Below are 22,176 nucleotides of genomic sequence, written 5' to 3'. Positions count from 1 at the left end.
AGATGGTTTTGTGCTCCCCGCTGCCCTCCCAGTTACCTTTCCTGATCTCGAAATAACAAGGTGCCTTTTCCCAGGCTAAAGGTATTACAGCGGGTGTTCAGGGAGAGGTGGCAAAGGTTGGGTGTGTGTGGCTGATTTGGCTCTCTATAAATGACCCCCCTCCCTTGTGCTGGGCTTCCTGTCTGTGATGCTAGCTTTAGGCAAAGCCCCCCCCCTTGCATTCTGGAAGAGTATGCATTGCTTGTCTCGCTCCGCATTTCTCTGGAGGCTTCAAGAGGGACAGGTTTGCTATAAGACATTGTGCTGATCTGGACACACTCTTATTTATTTTTCTCTTCTGTAAGATTTTGCGGCCTGGTTCTGCAAGCTGACATTGGTTTTCACATGTCTGTGGTCCCCTCTTCCTTTCTGTCTCCTGGTTTTTGCTGGCCCTGCAGTTTACTGCTGATGACTCCATTAGGAAGCGGGAAGACACACCAGATTTCTACCAGGGGTCATGGGACGGGTCGTCCCCTAGAGGGTTTTTTTTAGTCAATCAAAATGCTACAAAATAGTGAGCAATGTGAGGGGCTTTCCAGTAGCTGGCCTGTAGCTGTTGCTTTCAGTTTATTTTGTACTGAGTATATTTTGATACACTGGTATTTTGTATTATGTTTATGTACATACATTAAAAACCCTTTTGAATCTACTAGAATTCTTCATCATGCTGGATGTTGTGCAAAGCAGGAGGTAAGGCTTGGTACTAAAGCCGCAGTGTTTGCATTGGACAAAAAGTAATTCTTATTGCAGCATCAAATATAAGCTATAAATATAAATACTCACTGTCATTACCAAAGAAGTTTATTTCTTGAAGAAATAGAATACAGGGACAGACAACAGGTGAAAGTGCGCTGTAGCTATTGGCAAAGTCAAGTTTAGAAGTCTGGTATTCCTGGGGCTCTCTCAAAAAAGGCTGAGACAATTCAACAGATTAAACTTCATTTATGTAAGTTAACACACACTCTGGAGGAGTAGAGGGGGGGAGGTCACTGCCTTTCCCTTCCCCTGGCCTGGCCCTCACATCCACTCCACCAGGAGGCGGGGGGATTGGCTGGCACTATGCACCTCTCCCTGCCAAATGCCCCACCGAGAAATATGTGTGCCCCACCTAACAAGGAAGGCTGGCTACAGGGCTGAGTCACCATGGTGCTCTCTTGAGTTTTAATTTGTATAATTTTTAACTTACTTCGGCAATTTTATCTGCTCAGTTAAGTTTTTATGTTTGTATTTTGTACATAAACCGTAGTGGCTGATGTCTGATACAAATAAATTCCTCTCTTAGCCTAGCTCACTTGCTTTTGGGGGTGGGTTGGGGGAGAGTCTAGGCAACTCACCTTGGGGGAGAGTAAGTATGGGAGTATTTAGTTCCTTTTGGACCTTTTGAAGTTAACATTAAACACCCACCTCTCTACTTTATATGTGGCAGGTACATGATTAAACAAGCGTGATTGCTGTTGTCATATCTAGTTTGACGCTTAGCCTTACACAGACGAACATCTGGCAGGGAATGGAACTATCCAAGCCCTATCAGAATGTTGGCCCCTCTCACTCTCACAGGAGTGGGGGCAACCTAATTGTCACAACATCACCTTAGGACGATTAATAGTGCTTGCCACACTGCTTATGCCTTGAGCATCAGGGCATGAACAGAAACACTCCGTTGTTTGCTGCAATCACTTCTGCAGGCAACAGAGTTTTTGACATTCTCAGATGAAGAAAGAGAGCTTCTGTAGGAAGCCATTCATTTTTATTAGCTCCCTGATCTCCCCCATTGGGTACAGCAGGGAAAAGGCAGCTCTCTCATCCTCATTTTTACCATTGACGCTGTAGTGGAACCCACAGGGGAATGTGACAGTCACTATCCCTTCTGAAGTTCACCAAGGGCAGGTCCACACCATATATTTAAAGAACCCCCAATGCAGATTTAAAGCATGACTTCCCCCAAGGAATCATAAATGGGGTGGGGGAAAAGAGAAAAGTGTTAATCATCCCCTCCAATCAAAATCAGAGACCAGTGCTGCTCCTTTACAGAGAAGGGGAAAAACCACAGTGCAAACAAATCATAGCAGTATTCAAATTCCAGAGGGGGCCTAGCCCCATTACCTTTTGTGACAGTCCCCCTAGCTGCTGTTCTTAGTGGGCATAATTTCATAGAATCATAGAATAGTAGAGTTGGAAGGGGCCTATAAGGCCATCAAGTCCAACCCCCTGCTCAATGCAGGAATCCAAATCAAAACATTCCTGACAGATGGCTGTCCAGCTGCCTCTTGAATGCCTCCAGTGTAGGAGAGCCCACTACCTCTCTAGGTCATTGGTTCCATTGTCGCATGGCTCTAACAGGAGGTTTTTCCTGCTGTCCAGTCGAAATCTGGCTTCCTGTAACTTGAGCCCATAATTCCTTGTCCTGCACTCTAACAGTTAGGAAGTTTTTCCTGATGTCCAGTCAAAATCTGGCTTCCTGCAACTTGAGCCCATTATTCTGTGTCCTGCACTCTGGGACAATCAAGAAGAGATCCTGGCCATCCTCTGTCTTGGCAACCTTTCATGTACTTGAAGGGTACATTATATCTCCCCTCAGTCTTCTCTTCTTAAGGCTAAACATGCCCAGTTCTTTCAGTCTCTCCTCATAGGACTTCGTTTCCTGTCTCCTGATTATCCTCGTTACCCTCCTCTGAACCCATTCTAGTTTGCTGTATCTTTCTTAAAGTGTGGTGTCAAGAACTGGACGCAGTACTCAAGATGAAGCCTAACCAGTGCTGAATAAAGGAGAACTAGTACTTCACTCACTTTGTTAATGCAGCCTAAAATAGCATCTGCTTTTTTTGCAGCCACATCACACTGTTGGCTCATATTCAGTTTGTGATCAACAACAATCCCAAGATCCTTCTTGCATGTAGTATTGCTGAGCCAAGTATCCCCTATCTTAATAACTGCATTTGGTTTCTTTTTCCTAGGTGTAGAACTTTGCACTTATCCCTGTCTCTTGCTTTTCAAACCATAGCTAGATCCCATAGTGGCTTCTAATAAATACAAAGGGTTGGTACTCAATGCCAGTCCAACTCAGAGTAGACCCATTAAAGTCTTAAGTTCATCACTTTCAATGGGTCTACTCTGAGTAGGACTTAGCTGAATACAACCCAAAGGCAGGATTTAAAAAGCACTAAGATGGGATATTTTAAAATGCATTAGCTATGAAACTGATTTGAATGAGCACTAAAATGACAAAACACACATCACTAGTTTACCCCAAATCCTCCTAGAAAAAATAAGTTTTACACACACACACACACACACACATGCTCCTCCTCAAAGCTGTCTAACAGCAGCTGGCTGTGGGAGTTAGGAGAAGTCATAAGATGAACTCCAAGCTTTCTTGGGAAAGGGTATGCTCTGTGCTGCTCTGGCCTTGCGCCATTTAGAGCTTTAAATAGAACATGCACCTGGAAATCAGCACTGCACACCAGAACCTAAACAGACCTCAGATTAGCCTGCTCCCATGCAAAATCAGTCCCTTGCAGGCACTCAGAGGCCTTGGGAAATTGACCAGTTTTAAAGAGCAGTAACAGGAGAACAAATGCAAAATCAGATGGGGGTTACTTGGCTCAGCAATACGACATGTGAGAAGAGTCTTGGAATTGTCGTTGTTCACAAGCTGAATATGAGCGAACAGGCCAATGTGGCTGCAAAAAAGGCAAATGCTATATTAGGCTGCATTAACAGAAGTATAGTTTCCAAATCACGTGAAGTATTAGTTGTCCTCTATTCAGCACTGGTTAGGCTTCATCTTGAATACTACATCCAGTTCTGGTCTCTGCACTTCAAGAAGGATGCAGACAAACTGGAACGGGTTCAGAGGAGGGCAACAGGGATGATCAGGGAACTGGAAACAAAGCCCTATGAGGAGAGACTGAAAGAACTGGGCATGTTTAGCCTGGAGAAGAGAAGACTGAGGGGAGATATGACAGCACTCTTCAAGTACATGAAAGGTTGTCACACAGAGGGCGGGGATTTCTTCTTGATCATCCCAAAGCGCAGGACACAGAATAATGGGCTCAAGTTGCAGGAAGCCAGATTTTGACTGGACATCAGGAAAAACTTCCTAACTGTTAGAGCCATGCAACAATGGAGCCAATTACCTAGAGAGGTAGTGGGCTCTCTGACACTGGAGGTGTTCGAGAGGCACCTGGATAGCCATCTGTCAGGAATGCTTTGATTTGGATTCCTGCACTGAGCAAGGGGTTGGACTCGATGGCCTTGTAGTCCCCTTCCAACTCTACTATTCTATGATTCTATGAGGCTGCTGCTGCATTCTGTATAAAAACAGAGAAGTCCCTAAAAGCAAAATCACCTAACCAAATCTCATAAAACTGCAGAGTTGGAAGGGATCTTGGAGATCATCTAGCCCAAATCTTTGCTCAGTGCAGGATCTGCAGTACAGGATGCAGCCACAGCACCCTTGACCGACAGCTATCTAGTCTCTGCTTAAACATCTCCAGTGAAGGAGAATCCACAAGCTTCTCAGGCAATTTGTTCCACCATCAAACAGCTCACAGTATTAAACCATTCTTTCTAATCGTCATAGCCTGGCAATAATAGCTTGTGTTTAAACCATGCAGATAAGCATTCATTTTGATACGTGTGCGCATGTACATATCTGCACATTTATGCCTGGTTATCCGTATTGTTGCTTACAGCTGGCCTTTCACCTACAGGGAGGTAGGAAAGCTCCATCTGAAACAGCAGCTGAGTCTCCCAGTCCCAATACATTTCTTTGTTTATTAATATATGGTCACAGACCCATTCAAATAAAATAGTCCCAGTAAAGGTTCAAAATGTTTGCTGCTTCAGTATTTCCACGGAGCCACTCAGCTGCATCACAGGTCCCAGCTTCCTTTCCCCATTCCTCACCCCCTTGGGTGACCTCCAATTTTTCCAGCCCTCATGATCTTAATGCGTCATAAAACAGAGTGAGAAAAAATGGGTGAGCCCTTTTTATAAACCAGGACAAGTACCTAAATTTTCCTCCATTCTCAAATCAAGGCTGTGGAGTCGGTACGCCAAACCTTCGACTCCAACTCCTCTATTTTTCTACTGTCCGACTCCGACTCCACCCAAAATTGCTTCCAACTCCACAGCCCTGGAAAGGGCTGTAAATGTCTTTTTAAATTGGAAGCTCTCGTAGGAGCATTTTTATCGCTGCCTGAATATGCGCTGATCTTGGCATCACAGCGTTTGTCTTCATCTGGGTCCTGTGTCATACCCTGACACACAAAATGTTTTCCATCTTGAGTTATGGTGAAATGCTCAACTACAGCTGACTTCATGGGAAGCTTCTTTGACATTTTGAATTTATATTTTTAAAAATTTGTCAATCAAAATTTATTTTGAAGCCGGAGTCAGAGTCGGTACATTTCTTCCGACTCCGACCCCGATTCCACCCAAAATTGCTTCCGACTCCACAACTCCGACTCTGACTCCACAGCCCTGTCTCAAATTATTTATTGTATTTTCTCTTGATGTTGGTCTGTAAAATGCTATGGATATTGATGGAATAATAATAATAATAATAATGTTGCGAGCACCCCAGTCTCCAAGCAGTGCGAGACTCCCAGGGGTTCCCGTGCTTAACCAGGGGTTTGGTTGCCTTGGAATGAAGGTCAATGGAGACTAGGGATGGGGGAGAATTTTGATTCGGTTTGCATTTCAAGCAGAATTTATCAAGTTTGCACTTTCTGAAACAATATGAGAACCAAAACACAGCCATCCTTCGAAATTCGCATTTACTAGAATTTTGGGATGCAGCTCACCAGCTGAATAATATTTATAAAAATGCAGATATTAGGGGAAAGTGTGCATAAAAAGGAATACATGAGTGAAAATAACATACAAAAAGGCTTTATATGATGCGAAATGGCTTGCAAAAATGTGTACCTTTGTCAATACTGCCGGCAAAAATGTGTTTATTTGGAGAAATTCACACTAAAATGGTGGCGAATTTTCATGAGGATTTAAAAAAAAATCATAGATTGCTGCAGAAATGTAGAGAACTGAATGTAATATTGGAAAAATTAGAAACCGAGAGAACCTAAGCAGACAGATCTTTCCATCCCTGGCGGAGACTGTGGTGTCTTTAGGATGTATGGTTTTATTTACACATATATACAACCACAGCATAAGATTGAAGGGTTCTCAGCATCAACACTCCAACAAATCTTGCTTCCCCATTAGGCTTCTAAGGAAGGCTTCCCAAAGCCATAGGCTTGGATTCAGCACTGAGAGCAAGGCAAGCCTCTCTGTCCTTCCAGATCCTAGCTCCATATCAGACAACCCCTCCACCCCCAAAAACCTACTTCCTGGGGGCTGGAATCATTCTCCTGCAACGGGACTGCCCTGGACCAGATCTTTAGGCATATAAATCAGGTCCACCTACTAAACAAATAAACTGGTTTGACCAGAACGATTAACTTATGAAAGAAACTGGTTTGACCAGTTTAGCAGATCTCTCTAATACAGATTGCATTTCTACAGATAACAAAACCACCAGCTGGAAAGAGACCCACAGGCATCATCCAGACCAATCCCCCAATCCTACAACAACGACGTTGTTTTTGTTGTAGTAGTACGTAGGCCAAAGGCTTAATATCAAAGCTGAGTTTTGTGAGATAGGAGGGTGTGTTGGCATTGTGTACCTGGACTTTCAAAAAGCTTTTGGCAAAGTCTCCTACCAAAGGCTCACAAAAACTTCACAGTTATGTGATAAGAGGAGAGGTCCTCTTGTGGATTGGTGAAATGGTTAAAGAACAGGAAGGAATAAATGGACTGTTCTCACTATGGAGGGATATAAGAGATGGGATTTGCCAAGGATCCATATTGGGAGTCCTGCGCTTTTTACTTTTTCAAAAATGACCTGAATTAGGGGTGGACAGTGAGCTGGACAAGTTTGCTCACACCAAATTGTTTAGAGTGATAAAGACAAAAAGCGATAGTAAAGAGTTCCAGGAGGATCTCTCCAAACTGACAGGATGGGCATTAAAATGGCAAATGTGATTCAATGTGAGCAAGTGTAAAGTGATGTACTTTGGGGCAAAAAAACCCCCTTATTTCATATGTACACTTGATGGGGTCTGTGTAGACCATGAAAGATATTTTGTTTATTTATTTAACAAAACTTTTATACCGGTTGTAGCAAAACCTCTAAGCGTTTTACAAGGAACACCTGAATTTTCAATAAATCCAGTTAAAAACAAGTAATTAAAAACATTTAAAAGACAATTTAAATACTGTAAGCATAAACTTAAAAGAGATTAATGGTGCAGTCATCACCAGGGCTGTTTTTAACCTATGTTTTATGGTTTTAATTTTTCTCATAGTTTAATTCTATTTTAATTGTATACTTCCGTATGTTTTAATGATGTTGTTTTTAGTTGTAAGCCGCTCTGAGTCCTATTGGAAAAAGGGCGGGGTCGAAATAGAGTTTATTACTATTATTATTATACTTGGAAAAAAGTCCTACTGAATTCAATGGGGCTTACTCCCAGGTAAATGGAGTTAGGATTATAGCCTAAAACACATAATACATGTCTGGAGAGGCATACTTAAAAATGTTTTAAGCATATGCCAAGAAGAACACAGCGAAGGCATCTGCCTGATATCAAGAGGCAGGGAGTTCCACAGAGATCATAAGAACATAATTACATAAGAAGACCCTGCTGGATCAGGCCTTTGGCCCATCCAATCCAGCATCCTGTTCTCACAGTGGTCAACCAGATGTCCCAATGGGAAGCCCACAAGCAGGACCTGAAGATCTTGGCATTTTGGTTGAAAACATCATGAAAATGTTGGCTGTGAACACACTAGTCGCCTACCCTAAAGCATTTCCATTAGCCATATCTGGAGGGGGAATGGGTTGATCTGCTGATCAGTTGCAAAATCTCTTTGGAGCAGATTAAAAAAAATTGCACTCAAGCTGCTCCCACCAGGTTTTAAAGTAAAAAGGGGCAGGGTTTGACTAGCGTTGTGTGCCCCCGTTTTCAGAAGAGAGAGGTGGAGACGCGCTAGAACTGGCAGAATAGTGAGACAGTTTTAAATCTGCTTCAGAGTGTGACCACTGCAAAAAAAGGTGAATTCTATGCTAGGGATCATTACAAAAAGGATTAAAATAAAACTCCTGCTGTCAGAATGCTTTTATATTAACCTTTGATGCAACCACACCTAGAATACTGTGTCTAGCTCTGGTTGTGACACCAGGAATGTATGGTCCAGGGCCTCAGGGGATCTTAGACCCCCTACTTTTTTGGGAGAGGGGTCCCAATGTCTCCAGCATTGTACAAGCCAATCAGCATGAAAAAAGAGTGTGTTAGCCACTGAGAAGAATCTTCTTACATGGTTCCTTGTCCTTTTCTGCTGATTGGAGCCAATCAGAGTGAAAGGAGATGAGCCAGCCACTGAGGAGACTCTTCTAAGCAGCTAACACACTCCTCTTGCATGCTGATTGGCTCCTATGGACATCTGGTGTTCTGGAAGAAGGTGCATGTGTGAAGGACTGAGGAGTGTGGAGATGACCACGGAGAGCAAGCAAGTGAATGAGGGGACATGGCTATGTGGAGGCGTGGTGTGACTATCATGAAGGGACCCTGCACTTCTGAATTTGTCACTGCGCTACTGCGTGACACCTACAAAAAAAGTTTTTGTAGAGTTGGTCAAGGTTCAGAAAAGGACAACCAAAAATGATCAAAGGGTTGGAGCAACTCCCCTATGAGGAAAGATTGCATAATTTGGGGCTTTCAGACAGCCAGTGTGGTGTTGTGGTTAAGGTGTTGGACTATGACCTGGGACACCAGGGTTCGAATCCCCACATAGCCATAAAGCTCACTGGGTGACCTTGGACCAGTCACTGCCTCTCAGCCTCAGAGGGAGGCAATGGTAAACCCCCTCTGAAAGTCGGAATCAACTTGAAGGCAGTCCATTTCATTTTTTTTCAGGTTAGAAAAGAAATAGGTGTGGGGACGAGATGACGGAGGCCGATAAAATTATGCCCACTGTGGCTAAAGTATTCTTGAGATAACTTCTCTCTCTGTTGTAACACTAAAAGCCAATGTGGTTGAAAGTTGGAGTTCAGATCAGAAGGAATACTTCTTCACATGGGTGCCGAGTTAAACGATAACATTCACTCCCACAAGAAGCCGTGATGGCCACCCATGTAGCCAAATTCATGGCAGAAGACAAGGCTGTCCATGGCTACCAGGCAGGATGACTACGTTCTACTTCCACTGCCCCTGAATGCCAGCTCCTGGGAATGACAGGTGGGGCTCAGGTCCTGCTTGCGGGCTTCCCAAAGGGGCCATCTGGAGTCTGGAGGAGATGATGGCCCTGATCCAGCCGAGCTCTTCTGATGTTCAGCTGGGGGGCGGGGGGCATCGGCAGGGGAGGATGGGCAGAGTGGCGATGATGGAGGCATGGGTGGGGATTGGGATAGGAGAGCCAGGTGATGATGAGGCCCTGGGTGGCTCTCTCCACCTCTCCTTGGACAAGGCCAACGTTTTGAGTAAGTGTGCGCACGTGGCGCTCGGAGGGGGACCTGGAAAGGGATGATCCAGAGCAGCTTTCATCTAGTGCAGGGACGTAGTTGTCCAGGGTCTGGGGGTGAGGGTGTCTTAGGCCCTTTGTTTTTTGGAGAGCAGGGTCCCAATGTCTCCAGCATCCTGCGAGCCAATCAGTACGAAAGGAAGAGCCTTGTCACATGCTTCCTTGTCCTTTCCTGCTGACTGGAGGCAATCAAAGTGAAAGGAGGTAAGTCAGCCACCGAGAAGACTCTTCTCAGCAGCTAACATTCTTCTCCCTCATGCTTATTAGCTCCAAGGGATGTCTTGTTATGGGATAAAGCATTAACAAGGAGCTCATTCTCAACTCAGCAGCAAGAAGCGGGGGACATGGCTGTGACTAACGTGAAGGGACGCGGCGCTTCTGAATTTACCATTACGCTACTGGTCGGGGCTCAGAAGCGGGGTTGGCGGGTCCTCGAGGGCCGTTAAAGAAAACGAAAGCGGCGCGCCGAGGTGCGGGAAGAAGCGGGGCGGGCGCTCCCCGATGTGCCCTTGCCTTTCGCAGGAGGGCGGACGGGAAGGCACCGCCCCCTCCTGGGCCGGGGGTGGTCCGCCGGCGGAGGGGGCAGGAAGGCGCCTCACTCCGCGGTGCTACCGGCCTCGGCTCTCCGACGGACAGCGCCGGCCATGGTAAGGGCAGCGGAGGGGGCGCGGGGCCGCGCGATCCGAATCCTACGGGCGGTGTCAGGGTTCGGCGTGACCGGGGTTCTTGCGAGGAGGTGCTCCCGTGGGCTCCGCCGGGCGGAGGGCAACGCAGCGCAGCCCCGCGGCTTCGGGGCGCCCACGCACCCGCCCGCAGACGGGCTCCACGGTCCACGCCCCCGAAGGCTGGAGCCGGGATGGATCGGTGCGGAGGCGCCAAGCCTGCATCTCTTCCCCTGGCGGAAGCCTTGCTGAACTCCGTGGGGCTCGACCCAGAGTGGAACGGACCGGCTCGGCCTGCCCGTCTCGCTTTCTGGGGGCTTCCCTCGGAGTTTGGGCAAACCCTGCCTTTGGACTGATGCGTTTCCAGCGAGACACATCCGCAGACCCAGAATGTGCTTTGCCTGGGCTGAAGACCGCCCGTGGCCCCAAATAAGCCCCCGTTTGACACGCAGAGGCAAGCCGAGGAGGGTTTCTTAATTTCCTCCCTGCCGTTTGCTCTGTCCCTCTGTCAGTGGCAGTTGCCCCTGGCGCCAGCACGGGGCGGCCGTTGGCCTCTTCCATTGGGCTCTGATTTTGTCTATTTATTCCATTCGAAGTCCTACATTGAATTCAGTGGGGCTTACTCCCAAGGGTGAGGATTGCAACCTTGGTTGGCTTGAGGTGAAATCGTGCAAGTATTTGCAAATAAATAAACCCTTTGTCTTGCCCGGGAGGGAATCTGTTCCTCTTCTTCCTCTGCCAGGGACTGTCCACCTTGCCTTGATGGTCACTTTTGTCAAAGGAGCCCTGTGGATGCTTGGCTGGGGGGGGGGGAGGCAGAAAAGGACGGTCTTTTGCTCCCTCCCAGTCCCCCCAGGTGCTGAACCCTTGAGGTGAACATCTGGCCTTGCCTCCAGCAGAATCCTGCCCCCGCCTCCCTCAGGGCACCCACCCGCTCTCCCTTGCTGCTGCCCACTCACGGCCTGCCCAGAACATTTTGCTGCCGGAGGCACAGGGCAAGATGGCACCCCATTCCGTGGTCAGACGCCAACTAGTCTGCCACACTGGCAGAGGAACAGCGTCCTCCCGGGCACCTGAGGCAGCAGGTGGATTGAAGGCCTCAGGACAGGCAGTATAATGGATACGGCTCTGTCCTTCGATAGAGGGCGGTGGGCAGGGGCTCAGGAGCAGCAACTGGGGGGCTGCCACTGCTCCCTTCTCCAGCAGCTGCTGCCTGAGGCAGTTGCATCACCCTGCCTGATGGTAGGGCTGGCCCTGTGCCCACCATTCCCTGCTGTGTCTGGGCCATGGTGGCCAGGCCTGTATCTGCAGTGCAGTAGAATGGCCTGTATGGACCACATGTGAAAGGTAGGCAGGGCTGCCCACACGTTAATCACCTGACATCACAATTACATCAGGTGATACAGTGCTTTGCAGGGACTTCAGAGGGCTTGCAAAGAGCATTGCGCCGTGCTCTGAAGCACTAGCAATCAGCTTATCGTCAACACTTCAGAGCACTGAGCAGGATACTTCGTAAGGAGGAAGAGGCTGCACAGAGTTTCCCATCAGGAACTCTGTAGTGCAGCCAGTCCCAAGGAACTGCCCATCAGTAGGCACTGACTTCAGGTTCCTTAGCTGCAGTACCGAATCCCCATGGGAAACTCAGGAGTGCACCTCAGGAGCAGGGAAACTTTGGCCTTCCAGATGTTGCTGCGGTACAGCTACCATCCTAAGCAGGGTCAATGGCCAATGATGGGAGTTGTAGTTTGGTGACACCTGGAGGGCCAAAAGTTCCCCCATACCTGGTGCAGCTGATCCCAGTGAGCTTGAAATCAGTGCCTAGTAGCTGATTGATGGTGGCAAGAAGTGTCCCTTACCAATACACAACCAAGAGCACACTCTGAGGCTCCCAATTGTGCATTGACAGCTGCATCTCCATGCCAGGTGTGGGGCAGGTGTGGGTGGTTTGAGGGAAACGGCCTCATGGGCCAAATTGGGACCTGGGCTGGCTCTAATTAGTTCCCCGTTCCTCCCGTTTTGGAATGCTTTTCAACAGCCTTCCCCAACTTGTGGCCCTCCGCATATTTTGGACTACAATTCCCACCAGCTCCAGCCAGCATGGCTGTCCACCTCCGCAACCTTGTCCCAGCTCTCTTGGGAAAGTGGCCAGGCGTGTGGGCAAGTAACAATGGGGGGGGAGAAGCACTCGGAGACAGAGGGCTTCTCCAGCAGGCAGGCTTTTCAGATGTTCTTGCACTGCTAATCTCATAACTCTTGCTGTTAGCCGCTAGGCATTGCATGCTTCAGTTGGCTTTACTGGGCAGAGAAATTTAAATAGCTTTGAGACCCTCACTAGGTGAATACTGACCAGTATGGAAATCATTCGGAAGCGTTTGCCTCCTCCATCTCCTGCTTTGTGAAAGTTTTCGGGTTTCAGAGGCAACACAGACACTTTAGAGGAAGGATGTGGGTTTTCTTTCCTCTTCTACAGAGAGGCCCACCCACACCTACTTAGCCTGGTCTCTTACATTTGTCCGTGTAACATTGACTCCACCTGCTTAGCTGATTTATGGGGTGGATCAGCCTTCCCTGACAAGGTGCTGCCCAAATGCTGTGGACTACAAATCTGATGAGCCCCAGCTGGCACAGCCACACGATGCTGGGGCTAATGGCAGTTGCACTCCAAAACATCTGGAGAGCACCAGGCTGGGGAAGGCTGTGTTACTGTTGTAAGGCAAGGTGACACAATTATCCCAATTCGCACAGGGAACTGGAGTTGAGACAAAAACAGACAGGCTTGAACCAAAGCTCTGTGGCGACCTCAGATGAACGGATCGGGCTCCTTCTCCACTGTTGACTTCAGGAGAGGAGAAAATTGGAGTGCAGGAGCATATCCCAGGTCAGACCATTGGCCCATCTATTTTAGTGTTGTCTACACTGACTGGCAGCAGCTGTCCAGGGTTTCAGGGAAGAAATCTTTCCCAGCTGTCCCTGGAGATGCCAATGATTGAGCCAGGGACCGTCTGCATGCAACGAGGCAAATCCTCCACCACTGAGCCATTGCCGTTCAAAGCTTTTTCGCCCATCTTCCACCGCAGGAAAGACAATGGGGCTGTTTGAGTATTTTCCGTCTCAGCCACTTATGACTATGCTGGCTGGAATGCGATGCATATAGAATCTGCTTTTATACGCGCTCTGTCTCCTGGGAGTTGTGTGGTAAGAATTAACCCGGGCAGAATGAATTCCTTTGTAGAGTTTTGGCTCTTGGCCTTTTAACATCTGAGCTGGCCTCCGTCCTCCAAGGCCTTTTTCTCTGCTGCTTATTAGCTTCATCAATCAATTAGTTTAAAGTTAAACAACAGGAACTTGGCCGGCTGGAGTAAACATCCCCCTCTGGCTGCAGGTCGGTCCCTGCCGCCCACAGGAAGGCCAACACTCCAAGGAGGGGTTTTCCTGGTTTGGCATGTTGCGACAGGTCCTGCTGATGGCTCTCCTTGCCTGCTGGCAAAGGGCCTGGGTTGCTGTATCCTTTTGAGGGGAGAGTGAACTTCACAACAAGGGCACTGGGGCCCTATCTTTCCACCAACAGAAAGATTTCTGCAAGGATTCCCTGCACATTTTAACATGCTTATTTATTTCTAAACTATATGAGGTGCACGACCTTGGGATCTGCAGCATCAGGGTCAACCTGTTGGACTGCCTTCAAGTCGATTCCGATTTATGGTGACCCTACGAATAGGGTTTTCATGGTAAGCGGTTTTCAGAGGAGGTTTTACCATTGCCTTCCTCTGAGGCTGAGAGGCAGTGACTGGCCCAAGGTCACCCAGTGAGCTTCAGGGCTGTGTGGGGATTCGAACCCTGGTCTCCCAGGTCCTAGTCCAACACCTTAATCACTACACCACAAACAGATAAAAACAGCAGACAGGTTCTAAAATCATAGGATTAACTTGTAGGTGTAATAAAGTTGTACTGAAATATTATGAATGAATGGCTAATGAATTATGAACGGCCAATGAAATTATGAATGGCCAATGAATTATACAACAAAATCACAAAGGTGTCTCCTATTAAAACAGCAACCTTTTAGCACAGCCTTGGGGAAAGGTCATAGCTCAGTGGCAAAGAATCTGCCTTGCATGTAGGTCTCAGGTAAGGCTGGGAATGTTGCCTGCCTGAAACCCAGGAGAGTTGCTGCCTGTCAGTGATAACAGTACTGAGCTAGATGGACTGATTCGGTATAAGGCAGCTTTGTATGTTACCCAACCTGGTGCCTTCCAGATGTTTTGGATTACAACTCCCATCGGCCCCAGCCAGCATGTTGGGGAAGGCCGATCTGGAGAGAGGTGAGGCTCAGTTTCTGTCCTCATGAGGTTAGTGCCTAGAACTGCCAGGTGTGGGAGTGGGGCAAGAGGGAAGTGGCTGGTAGGCATGCTAAAACAACATGTTAATGTTCATTTACCACAACCCACAGATTCTCAGGTGAAGCGGTGTGTGTGTATGCGCGTGCACATGTGTGTATGTGTGTGGTTGTACGTACAACAAAGCATCAGTGAACTTCCACACAGCCGCTAAGCAGCTAAGCAGAGGGTTCCAGAAGACACAGTCAGCTTAGAGCTGGGGGACCAAGGTTAACAGGTTTTTGAAGCACATTCCTCGTAAGAGAGCAGGCATGCCTCTCCTTCCACATGATAGCGGAGTCCCTTAGAGGCTCCAGCTCGCACTCTCGTGCATGTAGTGCAACGGTTAATCACACCCTTCTGCTTGTTGGTATTGCCTGCCAAAAGGCCACAACTTGCTGTAACGAAGATGACTCTTGTTAGCGGGCCAGGGCAGTCTTGTGAGGGGCATGCTGAGTTTGTTCTAGTAAGCGTGTTGTTGTGTTGTTTTGCTCTCTCTTTCATCTTCTGAAATGAATATGCGGTTAAGAACATGAGAAGAGCCTCCACAGCAGCATCAGGCCAAAGGTCAACCCGGTTCAGAATCTTATTTCCTGCAGTGGGCGAATGAAGCTCATGTGAAGGTGATTGTCCTCCTCTGTTCACAGCATTCAGTACTCAGGTAGCCTGCCTCTAAACATGGAGGCTTCATCTAGCAGGGGAGTGGGGCGACAAAGTGTTGGCCTCTCCCCAGCTCTGCCTGGTGGGTTTCCATCGGCACTGACCTGAGAGGCATTGCCATTCTTCATGGGGAGTCGACCTCACTAACCAGGTGCCCTATCCAAAAGTCCACTAGATATGAGTATATTCACATAGGGTTGTGCTCTCAAGACAGTATAGGGATTCTGCCCACGCTGCAGTACAGCAGTCTCCTTTCTGAGCCGGCAGAAATTGGATTACTGGATCAATGCAGTACACTCGACTTGGGCTTCCCTTGGGCTTGATCAGGAAACTGTAGTTTGTGCAGAATGCTGCAGCTAGATTGCTGACAGGAGTGAGACCTTGTCAGCATATAATACCTCTACTCCGACATCAGCACTGGTTGCTGATTTGTTACCAGGTTCAGCTTGGAACCAGTTTATTTTCAGGATTGCTTTACCCCATATGTGCTCACTCGAGCACTTCGCTCTGTGGAACTGACACTGTTACAGGTGCCACATAATACTTGTTCCAAACGGATTGTTTAGTGTGGCATCATCTAAACTTTGGAACTCCTCGCCTATTGGCATCAGGCAGGTGCCTCTGCTGAACTCTTTTGAGTGCCTTTAACACATTTTTGTTCAGGCAAACCTGCCTAGACACGTAGATATTGATGTGTTTTAATCTTTCTTAGCTTTTTGTCAATTTTAACTATCTTATGCATGTTTTTAATTACTAAATTCTTAGCTGTTTTTAATTGATATTTTTAATATTTTTGTAAACTGCTTAGAGGTTTTATTACAATCAAACAGTATATAAAATTTTAACAAGTTTTATATACCGTTTGATTGTAATAAAACCTTTATAAATATATAAATAAAGTAGGGGTTGGGAAACTTCAGGCACATGGTCCAAATGTGGCCCTCTGGGCCTCTCTCTTCGTCCCTTGGGACGCTCTGCAGACTGCAACCTTTACAGGCCCTGATTTGCACCATCCTTGAGTGTTTTTGCCTGGCTGCAAAGTGCCCTTGAACTTGCTTACCATGAGGGAGGATAGAGATGTGTATGTGTAGAAATTAGCCTAGTCTACAAAGATAAAGTTTACATTTGTTGATCTGCCTGCTTGTAAGTCTGGCCCGTCCATCACCGGCATGTAGTCTCCAAAAGGTTGCCCAGAAGGTAACATTGTCCTTTGAAAAAGCTTTCCTACCCCTAATGTAGAGGCTTGGGGGGCTTTAACATCCGTGCAGAGACCCTCTTTTGGGGAGCAGCCCCGGACTTTATGGGCTCCATAGCAAACATGAGCCTGTCTCAGTTTATATCTGGCCTGACACCTTTGGCTGGGCACACACTAGATCTGGTGTGCTTTCGAAGGCTGCATTCAGGTGGCAGTTTATTCTATTTTCCCAGTGTTCCCTTGCCTGAAAATTTCTGCATTTTATTTGATCTTTCACACAATGTAAACCCCACTTCTGGAAATGTAGCGAAATCTAGTGGAAGTTTAGCACACATTTCCCTGTTAATTGCTTCCAGAAAAAAATTCCATTAACCCAGAAAATCATGGGAGTAAAGTAACAAAATGTGGGGTGGTATACCAGCATGCAGTTCTTTCCTGCTCTTTTCCTGGGTGATTCATGGGAGATCAGAAGTGTGCATGTGTGGAAAGGGTGGGGGAGTAGCAACATGTCCAATGACATTGATTGTCGTGTCACACCATGCCCGCTGGTGTGAATGAGATTTAGCATGACATGGCGGTATATCAGTCAACAAGTCACCGTTCCATAATGCAGCAGGTACTTCAGTGTGAAAGGAACGTTTAAAATAGGGACGTAAGCACTACCATTACAATCAGTAAAACTAATGCAATAAACCCTCTGTCTGAACACAGCCCAGGTCAGGATGATATTGATCTGTGGATGAGGGACTTTCATCAGTTCTGTAGTTATGGTCACATAATTCCTTGGTCAGGTTTGGGCTGTTGAGGACAGCTGATACCTGAAACCCTCAGTAGGGGTGGGGGGCCCATTAAGTTGGACCGCCCTGAAAGTTTATGGATCCAAATGGATTCTTGGTGTCCCTTAGCGAATTTTCTCACTGAATGTCTGTTCTGTTGTGCTGTGAACTGCCCTAGGCTCCTATTTATTCATTTATAAATATATCTGTATACCACTATTTCATTTAAAAACATCAAAGCGGTTTGCAACAAGTTAAAAACAACTGTACAATAAAAACGCTAAAAAAATACAGTTAACACAAAAGTCAACTATTGACCTGTTAAAGGTCCTACGAGAGGAAGGACGGTACAGAAACAGTCAGTAATGATGATGCCTGGCAGTTTTGTCATGGACTTTTACACTTGTTTTTAATGTTTGTTTTCACAAGTCGCTTTGAGTTTCTGAAAAAAAGTGACTAATATTTATTTATTTATAAAAAATATTTATAGCCTGCCCCTCATGCAAAATATCAGGGTGGTGTACAACAACATTTACAAAAGAGATTAAATACTATTAAAAACAATACAGATAAAATCTGCAGAGATAAAAAGTTTAAGGATCCTAAGCTGCAACGCTGAGAACCTCCACAAGCCCTTTAGCTGGTGGATGTGAAGTACTTGCACTATAATAATCTGACATTGCTGACTTCAGATATAAAAAAGCTGAGCAAGTGACCATGCTTGGTTATAAGATGATCACAAATATACTGTTTTAACAAACAAAAATAATTGTATATTTTATAGGTTGAAAAGCAGAACCAAAAGAGTTTTTAGCAATCTGAAGAAAAGAATAAAACGTTTTTTAAATGTGTGCACTTTTAAGTAGGATATTTTTACATGTTTAATCAGTACTTGTACTCTGCTCAGAATTGGTGTTTGGTAGATTGAGGCCTATTGCTGGGCCTACTTAGCCATGAGATAACATAGTTTGTACAGTACTCTAGCTTTATTTCTACCAGGGCTGTGGAGTCGGAAGCAATTTTGGGTGGAGTCAGAGTCGGAGCCAGTAGAAATGTACTGACTCCAACTCCAGCTTCAAAATAAAATTAATATTTTAATATTAATAAATTAATATACATTTGCCATTTATGAAGGAGTCAGAGTCTGACAGTAGAAAAATCGAGGAGTTGGAGTTGGAGTCGAAGGTTTGACGTACCGACTTCACAGCCCTGATTTCTACGATAAATATAATAAATAATAAAATAAATAAATAATAGACTTGTGGCGCTTCCAGACTGTTGCTGTGTTGGGATGGGATTCAGTCACATCCTGGCAAATTCAGGTGGCACAATTAAAGTTATTGGGCGATCTTGTCGAGGATCTGGGGTCCAACTCCCTAACCCCAGGGCAATTAACCCTGGCCAGGCACACCCCATGCCTCCCTTACCAGGGTTGTGTTAGACCAAACACCAACCCTGTAAGGTAGGTAGACTGCCGCCACTCCTTAACTTGGTCTCCCACTCTGAATCAAGGGGAACTCAGAGTACCAGTGGACTGGCAGATTCCCAAGAGCAAGGGCCAAACTGTACACTCACTACTCTGGAGCCTCAAGCCAACCCAAGTCAGTAGTCAGTAGTCAACTCCCAAGTAACACACACCAGTTAATATGACGTCGTTTATTAGCTAAAATATGTGCATATAAGAAGAGCAGCATACAATTCCTTTAAGTCAAACACTCTTAAACAGAGTTAGGCATAGTCAACATCTGCACAAAAATACAGTGAGAAAGTTCCACATGGACGTAACATAACAATGCTGCTGGGAGGAACGGCAGGATACAAATAAAATAATAAATAAATAAGTAAACAAAGCTTAGCTAAGCTAAAAACAGACAGAAAAGTATAACAGCCAGTCCCCTTGGCTCCTTATATCAATGGACATCACACAGGTAAGTCAAAATGAAATGGGGGCCACTAGTTAAGCATTAGCCCCTCTTTGATGGGAATTTGCCCAGCAACAGCAAGAGGGCCAGTTAGCCAATCATGACATCTATTGATGATGGAATAGTCCAGAGGTTCACTGCAAGGGTAGGGCTGCTAATTTATGGCTACTCAGGCCTCCTGACCTTGGTATCAGGCCATAGTAAAGATAAGATACGGCTGCCTCCCTTTTAGACCAACAAGATGCAGCCAGACTGTATGAAATGCTCTAGTTTTTCCCAGCTTAAAGCATCCCAGAAACCTATGCAAGATATTCGCCACAATCTCTCCAGGCTAAGCCATTTTACTTTGGCCAACCTTGCCTGTTCTTGGAGAGCCAGTGTGGTGTAGTGGTTAAGGTGTTGGACTACAACCTGGGAGACCATGGTTCGAATCTCCACACAGCCGTGAAGCTCACTGGGTGACCTTGGGCCAGTTGCTGCCTCTCAGCCTCAGAGGGTCACCATAAGTCAGAATCGACTTGAAGGCAGTACATTTACATTTAGCTGTTCTTGACAGATTGTGCACAACTAACTTGTTTCCCCAAAAGATCAGGGTTTTTGGAATAAGGAAAGCGATGGGGAAATGTGGGATAACTCTTGCTTTGAAGCAGAGCCATCTAACCTCCCCACAAACAAATCAGAATAAATGATCATTAAATAGGATGAATGCTCATTGAGCACCCTTGGTTGATCTCTGGAATGGGGAAATGACCTGGGCCACTGACGCACAAACACACACAATGCCCTCTCCCTGTTTGTGTGGAGTTTGGACAGCTCCTTGATTTTTTTTGAGAACCTGAGAACAATGAAAAAGAAAGGGAAGATGTTTAGAGTATAAATGGCAGAAGACAAGAGCCCCTTATTAGGGTCAATTCTATGGTGGTGATGGTCCTGAATATGGTGAAGAAATCTTTCTTCTTTGGCACTATTACATCTACTCAGCATTGTCCAGTGCAGCCCTTCAATATGGTGAAAGGCCTTCTAAAATCTGGTCAAGGCAGGGAAGTGATAGAGTCACTGGTGCCCTCTAGTGACCGTTTTGCACATTTTGCAGATAAAGGGCCCATCCATACGACGGTATAATCTGCAATGTTATTGCTTTGTGTCCTCATTAATTCACCATCATCCATATGACATTGCAGGCTAGTACGGATTTTTGCATTCACAAAAACCGCATTAGATATACCACAGAAAAACCGATATGCTTTCCTGTATTGATAATCAATCACATTAATGTCTGTGGGCTCAGACGCAATGCGATGGACTTTCCTGCAATAGGCGGTCCATGGGTGTTCCTCCATCATATGGCAAGCCCTCTGTCTCCTTCCCATCCAATAGCACATCCACAAACCTGCACATGCCTGGGAATTAAAAAAAGATATATGTTTCTGCACTCTTCCGAAAATGCATGCAAAAAGCAAACAATTGTTATGGACCAATCACTGAAAAGGGGTGGACTTAGGGGAGTGGCCAGTGCGAAAGCAATTTAGACCCCCCCAAAAAGCCCACATGTATGGATACTTGATAATCGAGTTTTCACAATAATCTGACCACAAACAGGACATGCATGGATCTCGAGGCCAGGGCCGTCACCAGGCATGCCAGGGCCCTTGGGCATCAGCCTGCCCTGGGCCCCGGCACACACACACACACACCACCTACCTGTCTTTACTGTCTTTTGCTGCTGCGTGCACTGGGCTGCCATGAACCAAGATGGCAACTGAGTTTTCCCTAAGGGGCTGAAGCTGCCGCTGCCATCTTGGTTGATGGCACACATGATGCTACACGTGCACATCCCTGCCATCAACCAAGATGGCGGTAGGGGCATCAGCACCTTAGGGAAACCTCAGCCTCCATCTTGGTTAATGGCAGCCCAGGGATTGGGCTCGTGGAAGTAGTAGTTCAAAAAAGTAACTTTTCCAAGCTCTGGATTCACGTGGTGGTAATGAAATGCTTTGTGCTACCATTTTAGTACAGTAAATGTGTTATTACTAGTTAATAAACATTTGCCATTTATGAAGGAGTCGGAATCGGAGTCGGAGTCGGAGTTGGACAGTAGAAAAATAGAGGAGTTGGAGTCAGGGTCGGAGTCGAAGGTCTGGCGTACCGACTCCACAGCCCTGCCTGAGGGTGTGGGCAGACTCCTAGGGAAGTGAGACCAACCACATGTATACTTAGTATCTTAGCTGCTTAAAGCAGCAACATTTACTTGGGTCTATAAATGTTCTAGAAATGTTAACCTATACCCTGGACCCAGATTTCTGTTCCCTTTCCGCTCCTCTACTTTTACTCTCTGTTTTCCAGACAAGCACGTCTCCCATCTGTAGATTGGAACAGGGATAGCCAATGTTGTGCCCTCCAGATGCTGTTTCTGGACTCCAACTCCCATCATCCTTGACACTGGCGATGCTGGCTGGGACTGATGGTGGCTGGAGTCCAACAAAATCTGGAGAGCACCATGTTGGTTGCCCCTAGATAAGAATGATCCTATTAGACCCTTTTGGGTGTCTGGAGTTTTGGATTTCTTGGAAACAAAAGACGTCATAGAATCACTGGAGGTGGAAGGGGCCTATCAGGCCATCAAGCCCAACCCCTGCTCAATGCAGGAATCCAACTTAATGCATACCTGACAGGTGGCTGTCCAGCTGCCTCTCAAATACCTCCAGTGTTGGAGAGCCCCCCACCTCCCAGTAGAAGCAAGTCACCTCCTTGAAGTGTCCAGGGCTAGCTGAGAACCTGCCCCATCCAGCTGGTGAGGGAGACCCTGGGCAGCTGTAGCTAGAGCTGTTCTTTTGGGTGGCAATTCTTGGCCCCAAATGGTTGCTCTCTCTATTCTCATTTCCACACAGTCTTAGGAATGTGGTGGTTGTCATGAAAAAGCCTCCCCCCTCTCAGCTCTGTTTAATGGATTCCATGAAGCTG

At 46.5% G+C, this 22,176-nt stretch overlaps 1 protein-coding gene across 1 annotated transcript in view; it reads left to right on the top strand.

Moving 5' to 3' along the window:
• The first annotated feature begins 10,095 nt into the window (after window positions 1–10,095).
• Window positions 10,096–22,176, top strand: part of VAMP5 (vesicle associated membrane protein 5) — a 32,146-nt gene continuing 20,065 nt past the window's right edge. The window contains exon 1 of the mRNA XM_061593113.1: window positions 10,096–10,271. Within this exon, the coding sequence (XP_061449097.1) occupies window positions 10,269–10,271 (3 nt within the window). The 5' untranslated portion in view covers window positions 10,096–10,268. The remainder of the gene's footprint in view (window positions 10,272–22,176) is intronic.

This window comes from Rhineura floridana, chromosome 12, assembly GCF_030035675.1.
Source record: "Rhineura floridana isolate rRhiFlo1 chromosome 12, rRhiFlo1.hap2, whole genome shotgun sequence".
NCBI classification, from domain to species: Eukaryota; Metazoa; Chordata; class Lepidosauria; order Squamata; family Rhineuridae; genus Rhineura; species Rhineura floridana.
The sequence above is the reverse complement of the archived record's forward strand: the minus strand, read 5'-3'. Positions and strand labels throughout refer to the sequence as shown.